At 38.7% G+C, this 18,114-nt stretch overlaps 3 protein-coding genes across 3 annotated transcripts; all 3 read right to left on the reverse strand.

Annotated features, from left to right (window-relative positions):
* Positions 1 to 423: 423 nt before the first annotated feature.
* LOC103479749 (alpha-amylase-like) lies at positions 424 to 4,357 on the reverse strand. The gene is made up of 9 exons (XM_008434372.2): positions 4,177 to 4,357; positions 3,038 to 3,184; positions 2,646 to 2,843; positions 2,284 to 2,514; positions 1,550 to 1,683; positions 1,221 to 1,443; positions 1,017 to 1,138; positions 821 to 946; positions 424 to 652 (listed from the first exon to the last, which is right to left on the reverse strand). The coding sequence occupies exons 1-9, from the start codon at positions 4,342 to 4,344 to the stop codon at positions 463 to 465; spliced, it is 1,539 nt and encodes a 512-aa protein (XP_008432594.2). The 5' UTR covers positions 4,345 to 4,357; the 3' UTR covers positions 424 to 462.
* Positions 4,358 to 6,441: 2,084 nt separating this feature from the next.
* Positions 6,442 to 11,952, reverse strand: LOC103479748 (alpha-amylase-like). Its single transcript, XM_008434371.3, has 10 exons — positions 11,303 to 11,952; positions 10,997 to 11,197; positions 10,582 to 10,728; positions 10,146 to 10,343; positions 9,667 to 9,897; positions 8,702 to 8,835; positions 8,100 to 8,322; positions 7,900 to 8,021; positions 7,644 to 7,769; positions 6,442 to 7,551 (listed from the first exon to the last, which is right to left on the reverse strand). The coding sequence occupies exons 2-10, from the start codon at positions 11,192 to 11,194 to the stop codon at positions 7,362 to 7,364; spliced, it is 1,569 nt and encodes a 522-aa protein (XP_008432593.2). The 5' UTR covers positions 11,195 to 11,197; positions 11,303 to 11,952; the 3' UTR covers positions 6,442 to 7,361.
* Positions 11,953 to 12,376: 424 nt separating this feature from the next.
* LOC103479747 (alpha-amylase) lies at positions 12,377 to 17,703 on the reverse strand. The gene is made up of 9 exons (XM_008434370.2): positions 17,497 to 17,703; positions 14,489 to 14,635; positions 14,173 to 14,370; positions 13,819 to 14,049; positions 13,590 to 13,723; positions 13,195 to 13,417; positions 12,966 to 13,087; positions 12,740 to 12,865; positions 12,377 to 12,603 (listed from the first exon to the last, which is right to left on the reverse strand). Exons 1-9 carry the CDS (start codon positions 17,662 to 17,664, stop codon positions 12,414 to 12,416), a joined length of 1,539 nt encoding a protein of 512 aa, XP_008432592.1. The 5' UTR covers positions 17,665 to 17,703; the 3' UTR covers positions 12,377 to 12,413.
* Between the last annotated feature and the right edge of the window lie 411 nt (positions 17,704 to 18,114).

The following is an 18,114-nucleotide window of genomic DNA, read 5'->3' on the forward strand; positions in this document are numbered from 1 at the left end:
AAAGTTTTGGTTGATTGGTTAATTAATGACTTCAAAGATGATCCTGTTTTTGTTACGCAATGAAAAAAACAGCATCAGTAGTGACATGCACATAAATTAAATGCATTAACATTCTAAAGACAAAGAAAAAATATTAATTTAAATAAAAGCATTTAATGCAACGTATATACGTCAATTAAAATGTTGATACATGTATTAAAATGCTTTGAACTCATTTTTAATATGTTTAATATATTTTCTAGTTCAAACAAAAACCATATCTGATAATACTGGCCTCTTGAGTTCATCCAGTCAATAAGTTTATCAGTCTCACTATTTGTGTGAGAGACTGTTGAAATAAAACAAACTATTTCTTAAATGTTCTGATTTCAAAGCAAAATAAAAAAATTTTAAACGGTAAAAAAAATGACATTAAAACACTCATCCAAGATAATGCTTTATTTGAATTTATGGAGGGTGTGTTTACAACTTGGAGTCAACATGAATGGCGATAAAAGGATCCTCTTCTGTGTTGCTGATCTGAAAGTGGGCACGGCTGTCCACACCAACAGAGATCTGCTTCCCAGTGCAGCTGCTCCCTTCTTTCTGGCCAGAAATGACATCACAGTAGGTGCCAGCCGGCAAACCGGTGTACAGGGTCAAGTCCAGGCTCCTGAAGGTGAACAGCAAATTATTTTTGATTGAAACAAAATCAAGAGTTTCGTCTTTAGCGTGTAAAACGGCAACAACAAAACATGTACATCTATATCATGTCTTAAACATTTTATTGATGTGATTTCCAGATTGAACTAATTTACTAAAAGTTATCTTAAGACCTTACCAGTCGTCATTGTTAAAAACTATGAAACCACGGTTACCGCGTCCAAAGGCAACCTGATTGCTCTGGTTGTCCCACCAGTTAGAGAGCGGTTGTCCGTTGACCACGTTACGGAACTGCACCATGTTCCTTGATAAGAAACGTGAAAATTAGCAAACATAAATGTTGCTGGTTTTAGAAAGTTTCTTTAAGCTCTCACGTGATCTGACGCCATCTGTGCTCACAAATCCATCCGTTTCCACAAGTCTGGTCCTGATTGATGATTACAGGCATGGTAGTTCCATCACCAAAGTTAGGAGGACCCTGCCAGTAGTTTTGATCCTACAGTCACAACAAAGGAGATTAAAAGTTGATCCAAATATGAACTACAACACAGAACGTTGGTTAGTATTTCAACACGTACGTGTCCATTGACTATGTTGCGGTCCCAGGTGTAACTAGACATGACTCTGGCCTGTCCGTAAGGGTGGGCAAGCATAAAGCCAGTAGCCATCTTGTACAGTCTGGATTCCCAGAAGGTAAGAATGGAGGCACCACCAGCACCGTCACCTCTCTGGTTGTCATGGTTGTCAACAAAGACAACAGCTTCGCCACTATACATGAAGCCCCAGCCTTCTCCCCAGTTCCTGGACAAAAAATGGAAACAAAAAAAGGTTTTGAGTTAGGTTAAGTAAAAACTGAATCTTTATATTTAGAGTTTAATAATTATTTTTCACATCGAAAACAACATACTTGGTGTAGCTCAGCTTTTCTCCGTTCCATTTTCTGAAGACATATCCCAGTTTGGCTCCATATTTGAATTCTGTCACTCTTCCCAGATGGGTGTACTCTTTATACGAGATGGCTTCACCTCCCAAATCAATAACCTGGACCAAAGCAATACAAGCTTAGATTAGAAGTATATCGATAAATGCATTAAACTCTTAAAGAAAATATTTGCCGTGGAAACAATTTTTCTGCCTTTTCATTCTATATTATTTCTCCCATCTTCTCTCCTGCTGCCTTCTACTGCCTTACCAGGGCTGTGCAAATACCTTTAACAGGATCTATTCAAAAAACTGTATCAAGGGGCACAAACAGATCTGCTTTGCATCAGTTTATGTATATAGGCGAAACTAACTGGGGATTGCTGGGAGCTGTTTGTTGAATCAAAAAGAGTTGGTCCACAAACTGGGCCTACATATAGATCTCAAATAACGAGAACTCATTGCAGCTGCTGGAAATTAGATCTTTTTAAGAAAAATGTTTTATTGAAAAAGTTGCAACTTCTTAATATTTTATTCTGCATTAAGCAACACATTTTTACCAAACATATTACAGGAACAAAGAGCCTGAAAGCATGGTGTACAAAATATTTAGCTTGTGCCTATTGCAGTGCAGATGGTTCTTTGTGATATGCATGTAGCATATCACAAAGAACCATACAATTGTAATACATAGGAAATAAAAGCTATACTGAATGTTACCTCCTGGTAGATGGAGGGCCTGCTGTTTGCAGGGAACCATTTAGTGTTGAGGTTGTGAAGACGTCCATAAATGTTCTCCAGGTCTCCGGGCCACATGTGTTTGCAGGCGTCCATTCTGAATCCAGCCACACCCATGTCTGCAAGGTTGTTCATGTACTCTGACACCTTACCCCTAACGTACTCTTTCTCCAGTGCAAGGTCCAGAAGTCCGACCAGATTACAGTCACGCACCTGGACAAGTCAGCATCATGTATATTTATAATGAAAGTTCTGAAATGTTATAACAAAACAGTGCTGAGGTTTAGCAGAAATGTGTAGACATTTTCACCAATCTGGCAGTCCTGATTAGTGACATTAACTACCTGATATGGATCTCCATAGTTCTCAATTTCACCACTGCCAGTCTTGCATTTGTTTCCATTGAAGTCCCAGGCAGTGTAGGGAACACTGGGGAAGTCCCTGGTGATGGTGCTGAACCAGCTTCCACATGAAGAGTGGCTTCCCTCTCCTCCTCCAGTTGCAGCCATGTGGTTGATGATGGTATCCACGTAGATGTTGACCTGTTTTCATGTTTTCAGATATCGAACACATGAATTCTTAAATGTGGTTCTGCTTATACTTAAATATAAAAAGTCATTCAACATTTTGGATAAGTATTTGGTAGATATTTGTTGGTTGTGTAGGTCTGTAGATTTACACGTTGCTGTAACATGCAATAGCTTTGTTGGCTTTTCCCTAAATCACAGTTCTTTACCCCAACATTGTTGCATCTGGTGATCATGTTTCTCAGTTGCTCTTCGGTTCCAGATCTGGAGCAAAGTTTGTAGCTAGTTTGCTGGTATCTCTGGTACCAAGGCCTCCAGGGATTGTCGAGAACAATGTGCTCTGCTGGTGGAGAGATCTGAGCCAAAGAGATAAAACCGCATTAGTTAAAACTTGACCACTACATCTGACTTGCTTCCACTCCCCCTTTTGAAACTGTCTGTTAGAAAACTGCATGGTGTATCATGTGCATGCAGAACTTAATTCATTAAAAATTTAGCTTTTATTTTTGAAACGGGTTCTATTTAGTTCTGAAATAGTTTTCTAACCTCAATTATAAAGATATCACATCATTGTCTGCATCCACTCATTGTCTATTCCTGCTAGTGTAATCAGGAAAGCCTATCTCCAGCAGAGATTTAGTGAGAGGCAGGATACACCCTTGACAGATCCTCAAGGGAACACAGGCCTAAACCCATTAACACACACACTCACACCTAAGGGCAATGTAGAGACACAATTGGCCTAATCACGTTCTTGAACCTTGAAGGGGAGCCAGAGTACCTGGAGAAAACCCATGCTTTCATAGGTAGAACATTTAAAGTATTTGTAGAAAGACTCCAGGCCGGGATTTTAACCCAGGATCATCTTGCCACAAGGCAACAGTGCTACCAACAGCGCCACCGTGCAGCCCTGCTATGAACTTGCAAACAGTAAAATTCTTGCATTTGTGAGCTAGTCAGACCTAAAGTGCATCAGTCCTCCTCATCTGTTGATTGGGATGATCAGACAACCATTTATTTTTTAACAATAAGACGTGGAAAGCTAAAGAACATATCATCTTCAAAAAATCCAGCTCTTTACTCTGTTATCGGTTTAGCTGGAGAGGAATGACAAGTTGCAGTCAATGTGGATCGATAAAGCTAATGCAAGAAAACTGCACCAAACGTAACTGTTTTGGTGAAATTCTATTAATACCCATTAACATAGCATTTTACTGCTTTTTCTGACTTCAACTGGAACTGACCCTGAAAATAACTTCAAAGAAACAATCTAACACTGTCGGCATGGAAATGGAATATATCACTTAGAGCTAAATCATGCTATACGCCCATGTTCATCAACGCATACCTGAACCCCACCAAATCCCTTTGGACCCAAGAAGCGCTCACATTCGTCAGCGATGTCGACCCAACGCCACTCAAACAAGTGGACAATGGTTGTCCTTCCATCCTTGAAGTGGGGGTTGTGCTGGGCGAGGCACAGCCCTAACAACGCTGCCAAAATGATCAGCTTCATTGTTGAGACAACTGGACACACACACATTTTACTAAACTGCAAGCATTTATGTATTTTCCTATCTTGCTTAACCAATGAAAAGCTGACAAGTACAAGCCTGGGGATTTAGCAGGTGCAATTTTATCAGTTTGCTCTTCTCAGATAATATAAATAGCTCCAGTTCTGATGCAGGGTGGAAAGCTAAACATGACAAATATGAGTAAGACTTTTTCATGAAGTTTATTAATATAAGTGCTGATTTATCTGGGTCACGGTGTGTTGGATAAATGGCAGGATGGGGCATTCAGCAGATTAGACGTGTCTAATGTCTTGTTCTTACTCTCTCATGCAGGCACACATATGTACACAGTAAGTGTGGTTCTCTTGGTGCATTTTTCGGGAAAGTGTCCAGATTACGATTAATTGATTAATTTTAATCAATTAAAATTAATTGATTGTTTTATGTTTTGTTTGCTACAGCACCATCATCACTTGCACAGCGAGGCATTAGCAAATCAGCTAAACTTTAGCCTTCAGTGCAAACATTATTTACGGACTGAGAAATCTTGGGAGTTATTTTTAACAAAGGTTTTAAAGTCATAAAGTATTTGTCAATTTCCCAGGGAGTAAATGGTGTAACAACTTCACTCCGACGTCAGACCAAGCATACTGGCAACATTTAATTTCTTAAATCCTTTCGAACAGATAATAAAAAAATTGCAAGTCACTTGGGCATGATAAATTGTTTTAACTTTTTTTTGTTCTTCTTTTTCTTGATTTTACTTTTGTCTCTTTGACATAAATAAATAAATAAATAAATAAATAAATGTGTTCACAACAGATTTGTCACAAAATGACAGAACAGGTTTACCAGGGTAAAGCCTTCTCTTTCTGAATAAAACATTGGTTTGATATTGAGCTATAAAACACATTCTAAACAGAGAGGTCTAGATTATTATTTCTATATAAATCACATAAAAGCAAGACGTCTTTGAACCCCATTAAAGAGTAATATATTCTACTACTTCCATGATTTACATCAAATTTGGAAAACCTTCTATAAAGTGAAATTATGACATTGGTAGCTTATTAACACTATTATCCCACTACGGATTCTGATATACTGACACATTTTTCTCTATTCTTGCATGCAAAGTTTCATCTAAAAGTTGACTGCGTTTGCATGACCTTCAACTATTTGGACTATTTGTCCGTGAGTGGGCGTCTGAATAAGACGCCCACTCACGGACAAATATTCATAGAAATAAGTGTTTGCTTTGTGTGGATGTATATGATGGAGTTTGTCACCTGGAGGTTCACAGCTGATAGAGTGGCGAGATATGTAAAATGTTTGCAATGCACTGCAACCCCCGCCCCCCATATGACGCCGTCAGAGACACCCCCAGGCCATCCCATACTGGATGTCCCAATGTGGGACATTGGCAGGGACTCCAACATAAGTGTCTCTTGTGTTCTAAGATTGAGGTGCAGGACACAGCCATAATTTTTCTAATTCATACAAACGTTTATCTGCACTGAGAGTAACAAAAACATGAATATCCATCCATCCATTTTCTTTACACCCTTGTCCCTTAGTGGGGTCAGGAGGGTTGCTGGTGCCGATCTCCAGCTAACGTTCCAGGCGGGGTCACCCTGGACAGGTCGCCAGTCTGTCGCAGGGCAACACAACATGAATATTCAATATGTAATATTTACTGTAACACTGAAAAGGATTTGGTGCAAATGAAAGTGGCAGTACACTGAGCTGAAAAGGTGGACACTGGTTTGACCAATCATCATTGACAAGTGAGTGCTGTCACTATATCACTATATTATTGATACTGATTACTATATAGTGTTAGCTTTATGACTATATTTGAAGAGGCATTGTTTTTGCAAAAGCTTCTTACTTTGGACATATTGCTGTTTGTTTTTTATAAAGTTAGAACAAACTCACAATAGGAAGCACTTTATAAACACGTCAATTAAAATAAGTTATACCTCAGTACAATGAGGTTGCTAGAATTCATGTTTCAAACATGCATTCTTTGAACATAAATGTTTTAGGTTTTTAGGATGTTTGCTTGTAAAAAAGATTGTTTTAGGGGAAAAACAGAATGAAGAGATAATAATCAAGTTTATTTGTATAGCACATTTCAGCAACACGACTATTCAAAGTGCTTTACATAATAAAAACACAAAAATACAAAGTCAGAGAAGACGTCACACTGTAAACCAGTAAGCATTACATTTTGTCAAGTGCCATCATTACACATCAAAATGTTGGTCAGTGTTTCATTTATTATGGTTTAAAAGCAACTATACACAGGTGGGTTTTTAGTCTAGGTTTAAAGGAACTCAGTGTTTCAGCTCTTTTGCAGTTTTCTGGAAGTTTGTTTTACATTTGCGGTGCATAGAAGCTGAATGCTGCTTCTCCATGTTTGGTTCTGGTTCTGTGGCTGCAGGGCAGACTAGAACCAGAAGACCTGAGAGGTCTGGAAGTTTGATACAACAGCAGCAGATCTTTAATAAATAATGGTGATAAGTTGTTCAGTAATTTATAAACTAACAACAATATTTTCAAGTCTGTTCTCTGAGCTACAGGGACCCAGTGAGGGCTTAAGAATTGGGGTGATGTGCTATATGTTCCTGGTTTTACTGAATCCCGTCTAATAGATTTCTTAGTCAGACCTGTGAAGATACTGTTGCAGTAATCAATACGATTGGATGAGTTTCTATGCATCTTGCTGAAACATTAGTCCTCTAATCCTGGAAATGTTCTTCAGGTGATATAAGGCTGACTTTGTTACTGTATGTGGCTTTGATAATACCTAACTGATTTTATAGGATCCTGTGTGCTTGAATGTCATTGGCTTTGAGGTTTGAGTGAAACATATGGACTATTATTTTTTTGCTCTCACTTTTTTATTGAACATTTGCACTTAGAAATAAAGCAAATAAATGTGTCCCACTCTGAGGAATATTGCTGTAGGTAATAGGTCAGTAAACGTACAATGATTAAATAATGACATCACATATCAAATCTTTGATTCGGCATGAATAGCAACAAAGGGGTCCTCGTCTAAGTTGCTGATCTTGAAGTGGGCGTTCCCATCATGACTAACAAGAATCTGCTTTCCAGTGCAGGTGTTGCCTTCCTTCTGACCAGAAATAACATCACAGTATGTGCCACCTGACATACCAGTGTTAAGGGTCACATTAAGGGTCCTAAAAGCAAAGACAGGGTGACATTAGAGCAACCATAATATAATATGTAAAGTATAGTTTAAGGAGTGGAAAAGCAGAATTTCAGTCCTTACCAGTCATCATTGTTAAAAACTATAAAACCACGATCACCACGTCCAAAGGCAACCTGGTTGCTCTGGTTATCCCACCAGTTGGTTTGAGGCTGTCCATTGACCACATTACGGAAAATCACCATATTTCTTCAAAGCAGATGCAAAAAATACATATATAATTATTTACCATGTAAAACTTCCTTTGTATCACCTGTAAAAGTAAGCCAAATTTGGTCATGTTTTGTTGAACGGTTGGCAGCTTCCTTTAAGAACTCACGTGATCTGACGCCATCTGTGCTCACACACCCATCCGTCTCCACATGTCTGGTCTGGGTTAACAGAGACAGACTTGGTGGATCCATTAGTGTTGCTTGGAGGGCCCATCCAGTCATTCTGATCCTATTGGTTTTGAAAAATAGGTAAAACACAAAAGCCTCTGGAAAACTCTTGATACTTACAAAGGTTGGCAGACGTTACTTTTCCATTCACAAAGTTTCGGTTCCAGCGGTAGCTAGACATGACCCTGGTCACTCCATAGGGGTGAGCAAGCATGTAGCCGACTGCCATTTTGTAGAGTCTGGAGTCCCAGAAAGTTATGATGGATGAGCCACCTGCCCCATGACCTCTCTGGTTATCGTGGTTGTCAACAAAGACAACGGCATTGCCATCAGACATGAAGCTCCACCCTTCTCCCCAGGTCCTGGACACATGACCACATCATATCTATTCTGGGAAACTCATTGGTGAAATACATATAGAAATATGGTAATTAAACATTAATGTAAAAATTATTTATGGATGGTTCCTATTTCCACAATGTGGCCCATCTACTTTAATGCTAAATGCAGTCTTGATTGATCACGCAAGTACGATTTCATCTTAAGATATCTTTTCCTGCATGTGCCAGAACATAATTGCTCTAGCCCTTAGCAGAAACTGCTCATTTGCATAGCAAAACATCATCACAGCTGATTGGCTTAAGGATCAATGCCATTTCAGAATCAAGAAAATCGTATTCAAAAGTTCATAAGTGGACATCCGGATTTTTAATGCTAGCATATCTGCCGAAATAAGCATACCTTGTGTAAAACAGTTTCTCTTCATCCCACTTTCTAAAGACTTTTCCCAATTTTGCACCATATTTGAACTCGGTCACTCTGCCCAGATGGACATAGTCAGTGTAAGAGATGGCCTCACCTCCCAAATCAATAACCTATAGGGCCAAGGGAAGAAAAAAAATTAACATGTGCACCAGAAACGGTTCAGTCTGACTGTGCCAAGCCACAAATACAACAAAAACATTGAGATTTTCACTTAAGAAATATGTTTTTGCTTATTTTGCTAAAAAGAAATACAAAACTCTACATCTGTTAAAGCCTCGTGGTGTCAGTAATTTTTAGGGATGGATCATAAATGTCATGTTTTTATATTTTGGTAAATGTTTTAGCCATCCCATAATTGTTTTCATGTGTACATCTGCTTTCTGAATTTTGCATGTCATCTTGTTTTCCCTCATTTTCTCATGGTTCCTATTGCAGGCTGTGTAGCACTCAGCCACCTGTTTAAACAAATAATATTGCTTTAGCTCAAACAGTCACATTGAAGAGTGAGGCTTTCATAAAAGCATCTTTTTTTCTGGCAGCGGTATTTAAGATGCAAACCATTTGCACGCACTTTCTCACAATTTGAACTCAAGCCCTCAGGCTGCTGTCTCTTTGAAGATCTGATAAACTGAGTCAGTGATTCTCTTATGTCCTAAGGAGTGTTTTTAAATGTGCGGCGGTGAATCTTTCTTCCTAGCAACCTTTTTATATTACACTGCTTGTTTTGTGTGTGTTTTTACACTAGAGCCCTGTGATATTTAATTTGTCTGAAACATTTAAGTTTGACAAAATATACAAACAAGATAAAATCTATGAGGAGGCAACTACTTCACACTACTTGGCCACAACACAAAACGCAATATATACTATATGACGTTATTAGACATTTTAAATATCTCTTCATTTAAGAATAAAAAAATATTCCATTACGTAAATGTTACCTCCTGAAAGACGAAAGGTTTGGATTCCCTGGGAAACCACGTTGTGTTGAGGTTCTGAAGACGACCGTAAACATTTTCCAGGTCGCCAGGCCACATGTGCTTGCAGGCATCCACTCGGAATCCAGCTACACCTAAATCAATTAGCTTGTTCATGTACTCAGCCACTTTGCCTCTGACGTAGTCTTTCTCCAAATTAAGGTCCAAAAGACTGACCAGACGGCAGTCTCGCACCTACGACAGCCAGTGCTTATGTTATCATTCCATCTAAAAGAACCTAGGTAGTGTTAACTAAGTAATACGGAATTGATCAACTTTATTGTATTAATGAATGCTTCATAAATGTTTTGGATTTTAAAGTGAAAATGTTCAAGCAGCTGTGTTGGTGACTAATATCCTGTCCTACACAACATGATATAGATACATACAGTGGATACTTTAAATCGTTTTTTTAATTGAAGAATGATTTAAGAACGTTTTACCTGAAAAATATCTCCATAGTTTTCTATGTCGCCACTGCTCGTTCTGCATTTGTTCACATTGAAGTCCCAAGCAGAGTACGGGACGCTTGGAAAGTTCTTGTTGCTGGCACTGAACCAGCTTCCACACGAGGAGTGGTTTCCCTCTCCGCCACCACTTCCACACATGTGGTTGATGACAGCGTCCACATAAATATTAACCTGTTGGCAATATGTTTGTACAACAAGTCATGGCAATTTCTATGTCATGATTATACATAATAAGCTTAACTGCTTACAATTCTTCAATTTTGAAGTGCCGAAACTCAGGAAATGGTAAAAATTCAATTTCAATGAAGAAAATAATGCAACAAAAAGCTTTTGGTACTTATTTGTTTTAATAATGTCTTAGGATCTATCAGAAGGTGCTGCTTAGACTTGGCCTCTTTTCCAAAATTACCCCAACATTGTTGCATCTGATGACCATGTCTATAAATTCCTCCTCACTGCCTGATGTGGAGCATAAATTGTAGCTGATTGGTTGGTATCTTTGCCACCATGGCCGCCATGGCTGGTCCAGAACAATGTGTTCATTTGGTGGAGAAATCTGAGTGATAGATCCAAAATACAGTTATGTGTATTTGACTTTTTTTTTTTATACTGAGGGCACAAAGTCATGTTAAAAATATAAAGGCTGGGGAAAAAAATTGCAGAGAAAACTAAAATTTTAATCAAGGAACATAAGCTTAATACTTAATACTGATAGAGTTTAGTGAATTACACAAGCTGGAACGTTTAGTAAATTCAGCATAGAAGGAAACCATTATAAACAATTACTTCTCCAAAACGCAAACAGATTATTCAGCTCAACTCACCTGAACACCACCAAACCCTTTCGGAGCCAGGAAGCGCTCACACTCGGCAGCGATGTCAGACCAGCGCCACTCAAACAGGTGGACAATTGTTGTCCTTCCATGCTTGAAATGCGGGTTGTGCTGTGTGAGGCTGAGCCCAAACAGGGTTATTAAAATGAACAGCTTCATGCTTCTGCAAAAAGAGAGACTGTATCCCATCTTCTGCCAACATATGCCAGAAACAAAAGCAGCAAAAATGTAACATTAAACATTTTGTTTAACCTGGTTCTAACTGTAGTATATTCAGACGCACATCATAGGTCTTACCCGTTAGAGCGCACCTGTTTAGACTGGCCCCATGTGTGTTTGGTCACTTATTTCAGCAGCAAGAGGATGTAGTAACATATATCAAACAAAAGTCTTAAAAAGCAAATAAAAGGCCAAAGCAGGTCTGCAATTCAAATATGACCTTTTGCCTCTGTGAAAAACAGTAATCAAAGAAAAACATTCACTAAAATTTGCTGATTTACTGTTGGTCTGAATTCTGCATTCTGTCCTTGATAATTTACCAACTTGTTTTAAAAAGCTGACTTTTGTCACACATTTAAAATGCTATTTTGGTGCAGATTTGCTTTACTATAGACAGTGTCTGCTGAAATACTCAAAAGCATGATATTTTTGCTCATTTGTTTTTCTACATATTCTGCACACCAGAGCCAAGTGAGGACGCTACAAATCTTTTTCAGTTTCTTGTTGACATTCCAGTAAGTCTAATTTTCTTTACAGAAACTGATTTCAACATATGACCTATGTGCCAGTTCTAAAGCCTTTACCTTTCCGTCCTTTGTTGGGTGTGATTAGGGAATACTGGACTATCCTAGTGAGTCATTTTAAGAGGACGGCCCCTCTGCTTCTGTATAGCAGTAATACGACTCCCCCTGATGACCGAACATAGTCATAAGACAAATCGCTGACATATCTAAGCAATCCTCATTTCAAAGGAGTAGCTTTATTGTCCTACAGTCACTCAGGCATGATATAAACTTGATTTCAAGATCTGGATTTCTATGGAGAATTAATACTTTATGCATTGTTTAACCTAATAATTTATTTTAAATCCTTGGGGTCAAACTTGTCAGGGTCTGGTGTAGGCAATCTGCGCATCATGACACAATCACAGCAAGTAGCCGTACAATCTCATTGGATCTTCAACATGTAGATGGCTGATATACTGGACATGACCATTCAGTCTCTTGCAAACACAAAATGTGAACTCTATCAAAGTCATCGAAGAGCTTGGTATGCACTTCAATGTGTCATCAAGGCATCGAGTGTCATAACATGTATAATTTTAAGCAGCTATAAAAAGGTGAAAGAACAATAACAAAAAAAAAATCCATATTTAAGATTTCATGCAATTTTATTTGGAGTTTACAGTTTACAGCTTGGAATCAGCATGGATAGCAATAAAAGGATCTTCCTCTGTATTGCTGATGTAGAAGTTTGCGCGGCCATCGCTTCCAACTTGGATCTGCTTTCCGGTGCACCGACTTCCTTCCTTCTGGCCCGAAATGACGTCACAGTAGGTTCCGCCGGGCAAACCGGTGCTCAGGGTTACATCTAGGGCCCTGCAGTTTAAAAATGGGCCACACATTATTTTAAGCAACGTTCAAACTGATTCACTTTTAAAGAAGACAATGATCTGAAAAAACTTAACATACAATATACAGGAAAGGAAAAGTTTTTGGCTCATAAAATGCTTACCAGTCGTCATTGTTAAAAACTATGAAACCACGGTTACCACGTCCAAAGGCAACCTGGTTGCTCTGGTTGTCCCACCAGTTGGCATGAGGCTGTCCACTGACCACATTACGGAAAGTCACCATGTTCCTTAAGAGAAAAGATTTTTATTTAATCCATTTGATCATCATTTCATCATGCATCATACATTTCATCATGCTATGAAATGTAACGTGTTCTGTGAACCCACTTGATCTGACGCCATCTGTGCTCACACACCCATCCGTCTCCACAGGTCTGGTCAGCGTTGATGGGAACAGGCTTGGTGGATCCATCACCATTACTGGGAGGGCCAATCCAATCATTCTCATCCTGTAATCATCAACACTTTTTCCTCAACGTAGGAACAACTCAAATAATGTTTAAAATATGTTATATAATGCTTGTTTCATTTTTTTCTAAACAAAACAAAGGCATACCTTTCCATTCACAATGTTGCGGTTCCAGCGGTAGCTCGACATCACTCTGGCCTGTCCATAAGGATGAGCCAGCATGTAGGCCACAGCCATCTTGTGGAGTCTGGCGTCCCAGAAGGTAACAATGGAGGCACCACCAGCACCGTGACCTCTCTGGTTGTCGTGGTTGTCAACAAAGACAACAGCATTGCCATCAGGCATGAATCCCCAACCTTCTCCCCAGTTCCTGGACACATGAGCACATCATATCTACTGTGGGGAATCCATTGGTGAAATACATATAGAAATAATTAAAGATTAATGTCAAAATTATTTATGGATTTTGAGTACAAATGAAATCACTGATATTTTTGATGTTGTTCAGTAACTTTCATACACCACAAAATTTGCCAACATACTTGGTGTAAGAAAGCTTCTCCCCATTCCATTTTCTGAAAATGGTTCCCAGTTTGGCACCATATTTGAATTCAGTCACTCTTCCCAGATGGAAATACTCGCTGGCTGAGATAGCCTCACCTCCAAGATCAATTACCTACGTGTGATAGTCATACATAAATCCAACGGAGCAATAGTAAAGCTGCCTGGCTATTAGAATTTATGTGAAATTTGAGTAGTTTTCTAGTTTACCTCCTGGAAGATAAAAGGTCTGGCACCACCTGGGAACCACTTGGTGTTAAGGTTGTTGAGACGACGGTAGATGGAGTCCACGTCACCAGGCCACATGTGCTTGCTAGCATCCACTCTAAATCCAGCCACACCCATGTCAACAAGCTTGTTCATGAAGTCAGCCACTTTGCCCCTGACGTATTCTTTCTCAAGGGCAAGATCCAGCAGACCAACCAGACGACAGTCGCGCACCTACAAGTAAGCAACAGTCACAATAAAACAGATGGAAATAATCACGCTGATTGGAGGATCATTAATAAATATATATATATATATAAAGTTATATTGTTGTCTTCTTTTTTCGGCACTAATTACCTGATAGGGATCGCTGTAGTTCTCGATTTCACCACTGCCAGTCTTGCATTTATTGTCATTGAAGTCCAAAGAAGAATAGGGAACACTGGGGAAGTCTTTATTGCTGGCACTGAACCAGCTGCCACAGGAAGAATGGGTTCCCTCTCCACCTCCAGATCCACACATGTGGTTGATGACGGCATCCACGTAGATGTTGACCTGCGAATAGACTCGAGCGTTATGAAACCCTAAGCCTACTACTCTTTGATCAAAGCCTCTGTAGCCAAACATGCTACTACACACACACACACACAGACCATAAAGAATGTTATTTTACCCCAACATTGTTGCATCTGGAGATCATGTCCCTGAGTTCAGCCTCACTGCCAGATCTTGAGCAGAGGTTGTAGCTAATTGGCTGGTATCTCTGCCACCAGGGCCTCCAGGGATTGCTCACAATAATGTGTTCATTTGGTGGAGAAATCTGAGCAACACAATAGACGAATGTTAACTTATCACTTGTAATTTGTCACATTCAAAACACAAACTCTCAGAAAAGTGTTCATATCTAAAGGAGCATTTAAGGGGGGACTCTTGAGCTGCTCGAGTTTAGTATTAACAAGTAGATGTATTACCAAATGCTTGAGAATATTTATATCGGTTGAAGTTCTAGAATAAAGAAATACACGGATAATATGGAAATCAAAATGTCTCATGTTATCACATTCAGTGATAACCAGATATGTCCAGATTTAAATTCAATTATTTTAACAATCTAGTTGGACACAAATCTAAATCTGTTTTTAACAAACTGTCTAGGTTTAATGTCAACTGTACCTTGCTTAAGATAAAAAGTGAACATAAAAACTAGTTTTGCAAACAGGTCTGCACAATCCAGCTGCTGTCTGCAAAGTTGGCTTGGGTTTTTTCCTTGTGGTAACTGTGGATCAGTGGACAAGGTAGTCTTGCAATAGTAACATTGTGGATTTGACCCCAACTTTCAAATGCTGATGTGCACCTTTCGACTGTGTCGGTGTGATTAGGTGAATATGGTTCTAGTGTGGTTAACATGTAAAGTGCAATGCAGCATAAATTCTGCCCATTTATCATTTTCGAAGCTGTAGTGATAGACATATGGCTGAATATGGAAAATTCCCCAAATTAACTGTTTAAGTGAAAAAGATGAAGTTAAACATCCCCAAGTAAAATCAAAAGGACTAAACATATTGCCCTTTGCATCTTTTGGAGCAATATTAACACTACATGAGCACTGCAATGAGGGTGTCAGATAAAAAATTAAAAAAAACATTTTTTCCGTCACCTGCTTCTAATGGACAAAATATTGGATCAGATGCATGATGTGTTATATGTCCAGAAATTTTGTAGATGTCATACTAGTATAAGTACACTAATTATATGTTGGACAAGATTGCAAACTAGCAGAGAACTAAATCATAATGTAATGAATCCGAAAAAGCAATGGATTAAAGGAACTTGGAGCTAATCATGGCCCCATACTTTACGTGGTTGTTTGTAAAAGTTCTCTTGAAAAGCAGTGGCCACATCATCAAAGACAGTTGGACATTTAAGGCGCATCAAGCATGTGTCATTGCCAGTGGTGGAGAAAGTACTCAAAAAATGTACTTAAGTAAAAGTACAAATACACAGACAAAAATGTACTCAAGTAAAACTACCACATTAACATTTGTACTTAAGTAAAAGTAAAAAAGTACTGGCTTTTAAAAATACTTGTGTATTATAAGTAAAAGTACTTGCTGAATGCATTACCTAATCACTAACACAATATCATTAAGTGAACCGATCATATTTAATTTTATTACATTAGAAATGTGCCATTTTAATAAACAATGCCACAGATAGAGCATGTTTTTATTATGTTTACTCTCTGTAACACAGTTTAGACTTAAATATGTGATTCTATGCATCATAATTTCAGGGATGGAAACATCTTGTCTCCTGTCCTAACATAACATGAACCTCACTTTTTTTGCCACTAGTGGCTTTTATTTTTAAAGAAATCCAACAGAAAGGGGATGGAAAGAAGGTGGATGAGGGAGGACATGTAACCAAGGAGCCAGTAGCAGTGTTGTAGTGAAGACCACCAACCCAAGACCAAGTCAAGACCAGCACGTGACACAAAAAAATTAACTTTTACCTATCAAAATTGCTTCTCAAATTGATCTGAAAGATCCACCTTCCCATAAAACACCTAGATATTAAATACTTAGAGCTGAAATAAATTTAATCAGTAAAGATCCGTCCGGAAGAATCGGATCGTTCCTGAATGTCATATCAATGCAGACTTTGGTCACAGCGTTGTCCCAAATTTGCGACACCTCAGTCAACACCTTCACACAATAATTCAGGGCATGAGTGACACTTTTTTTCATCTCAGATGCAACATGTGTCTCTGTACAGCTAGCTTTGCTAGCATCACGTCCACAGAGTTTACCTTTCTTTAAGCTTTCCTTCCAAGTGACGCTAAAAGTTGGACAAAGTCCCCACCGTCTGTGAAAGCGAAGCGCTGCTGAATTTACATGTCGCCATATCGATTTATGCAGCGCTATTATATTGCTGACGATTAGACAGACATTTTCTCCCGCTCAGAGGAAACCACTGCGCATGTCTGGAGCTCCACGTGCGAGTAAAGGTGGAGCCGATGGGTGACAATAGACACTAAGTCACGTTATTGCTCGGATTTTACGGCGCCACCTTAAATCCCTGAACTTCACATTTTAACGGAAAAAAAGCGCAACGCGACTTGGATGTAACGAGTAACGAGACAGTTTTGTAGAAATGTAGTGAAGTAGAAAGTACAGATACTTACTGTAAAATGTAGTGGAATAAAAGTAGAAAGTATCCATTATTAAATCTACTTAAGTAAAGTACAGATACACGAAAATTGTACTTAAGTACAGTAATGAAGTACTTGTACTTCGTTACTTCCCACCTCATTGCCCAGGTAAATGGTAAATTAAATTACATTTTTAAAAATGACATTAAAGGTAAATTAAATGGCATTTAACTGAAATAACTTTGTTGAATTTATTTACTGTCCAAGCCTGTGCTGCAAAAAAATTTTTTTTTAAAGAAATCCAGGTGCTTGAGTTGAGTCTTAGATAAAGGCAAATACTTGATCTTAAATGACTTTGATTGGGATCAGGGATAAAAAAATCTTTGTCAGGAGATTTCCAGCAGAAACCATCCTGCAAAAGAAGTGGCCACTTTTTTTATTATTATTATTGTGACTTTTTTTTTTTTTTTTTGTCCTGCTGCATTAACATTAAACTCATCATTTACAGACATTAGTGCCAGCAGACATACCTGAACACCCCCGAAGCCATTAGGACCCAAGAAGCGCTCGCACTCTGCAGCGATATCAGCCCAGCGCCACTCAAACAGATGGACGATGGCAGTCCTTCCGCTTTTGAGCTGGGGATTGTGCTGAGCAAAGCTCAGGCCAAACAGAGCGACCAGGATGAGAAACTTCATGTTTTTCCCTAATGAGAGAGAAAACTGCACTCATTCTCTGCCTTTTCTTGTGCGTATTTATAGCAGTTTAGCTCATGCCTGGATAACACGGAGATAAGGAGTTATCGCTGCTGTGGTTAAACAGGTGCTTCTCTCTCACAACCTGGTGACATAAGTACCGCACCTAAACTTTTTTTTAAGGATCTTTAAACAAAATACATCTATATTTGTTTTGGGTTGCATAAGCACACTTTAAGACTTTTTTCCCCCTTTTTTTTGATGAGAAATGACTTTCAAGTGAAAAGGCAGTTAGACCTTTCACATATATGTATACTATTCATAGTATTATGAATATTACTACTAATGTGAATATTGAAACACAGCTTTTGTGTTTATCACTTATGACGGCAGATATGCTTGGTAAGGAAAACATTCACCACAAAGTTGCTTTCCAATGTGGCTTTACCTCTA

Source organism: Poecilia reticulata, chromosome 17, assembly GCF_904066995.2.
Source record: "Poecilia reticulata chromosome 17, P_reticulata-male-v2, whole genome shotgun sequence".
Lineage (NCBI taxonomy): Eukaryota > Metazoa > Chordata > Actinopteri > Cyprinodontiformes > Poeciliidae > Poecilia > Poecilia reticulata.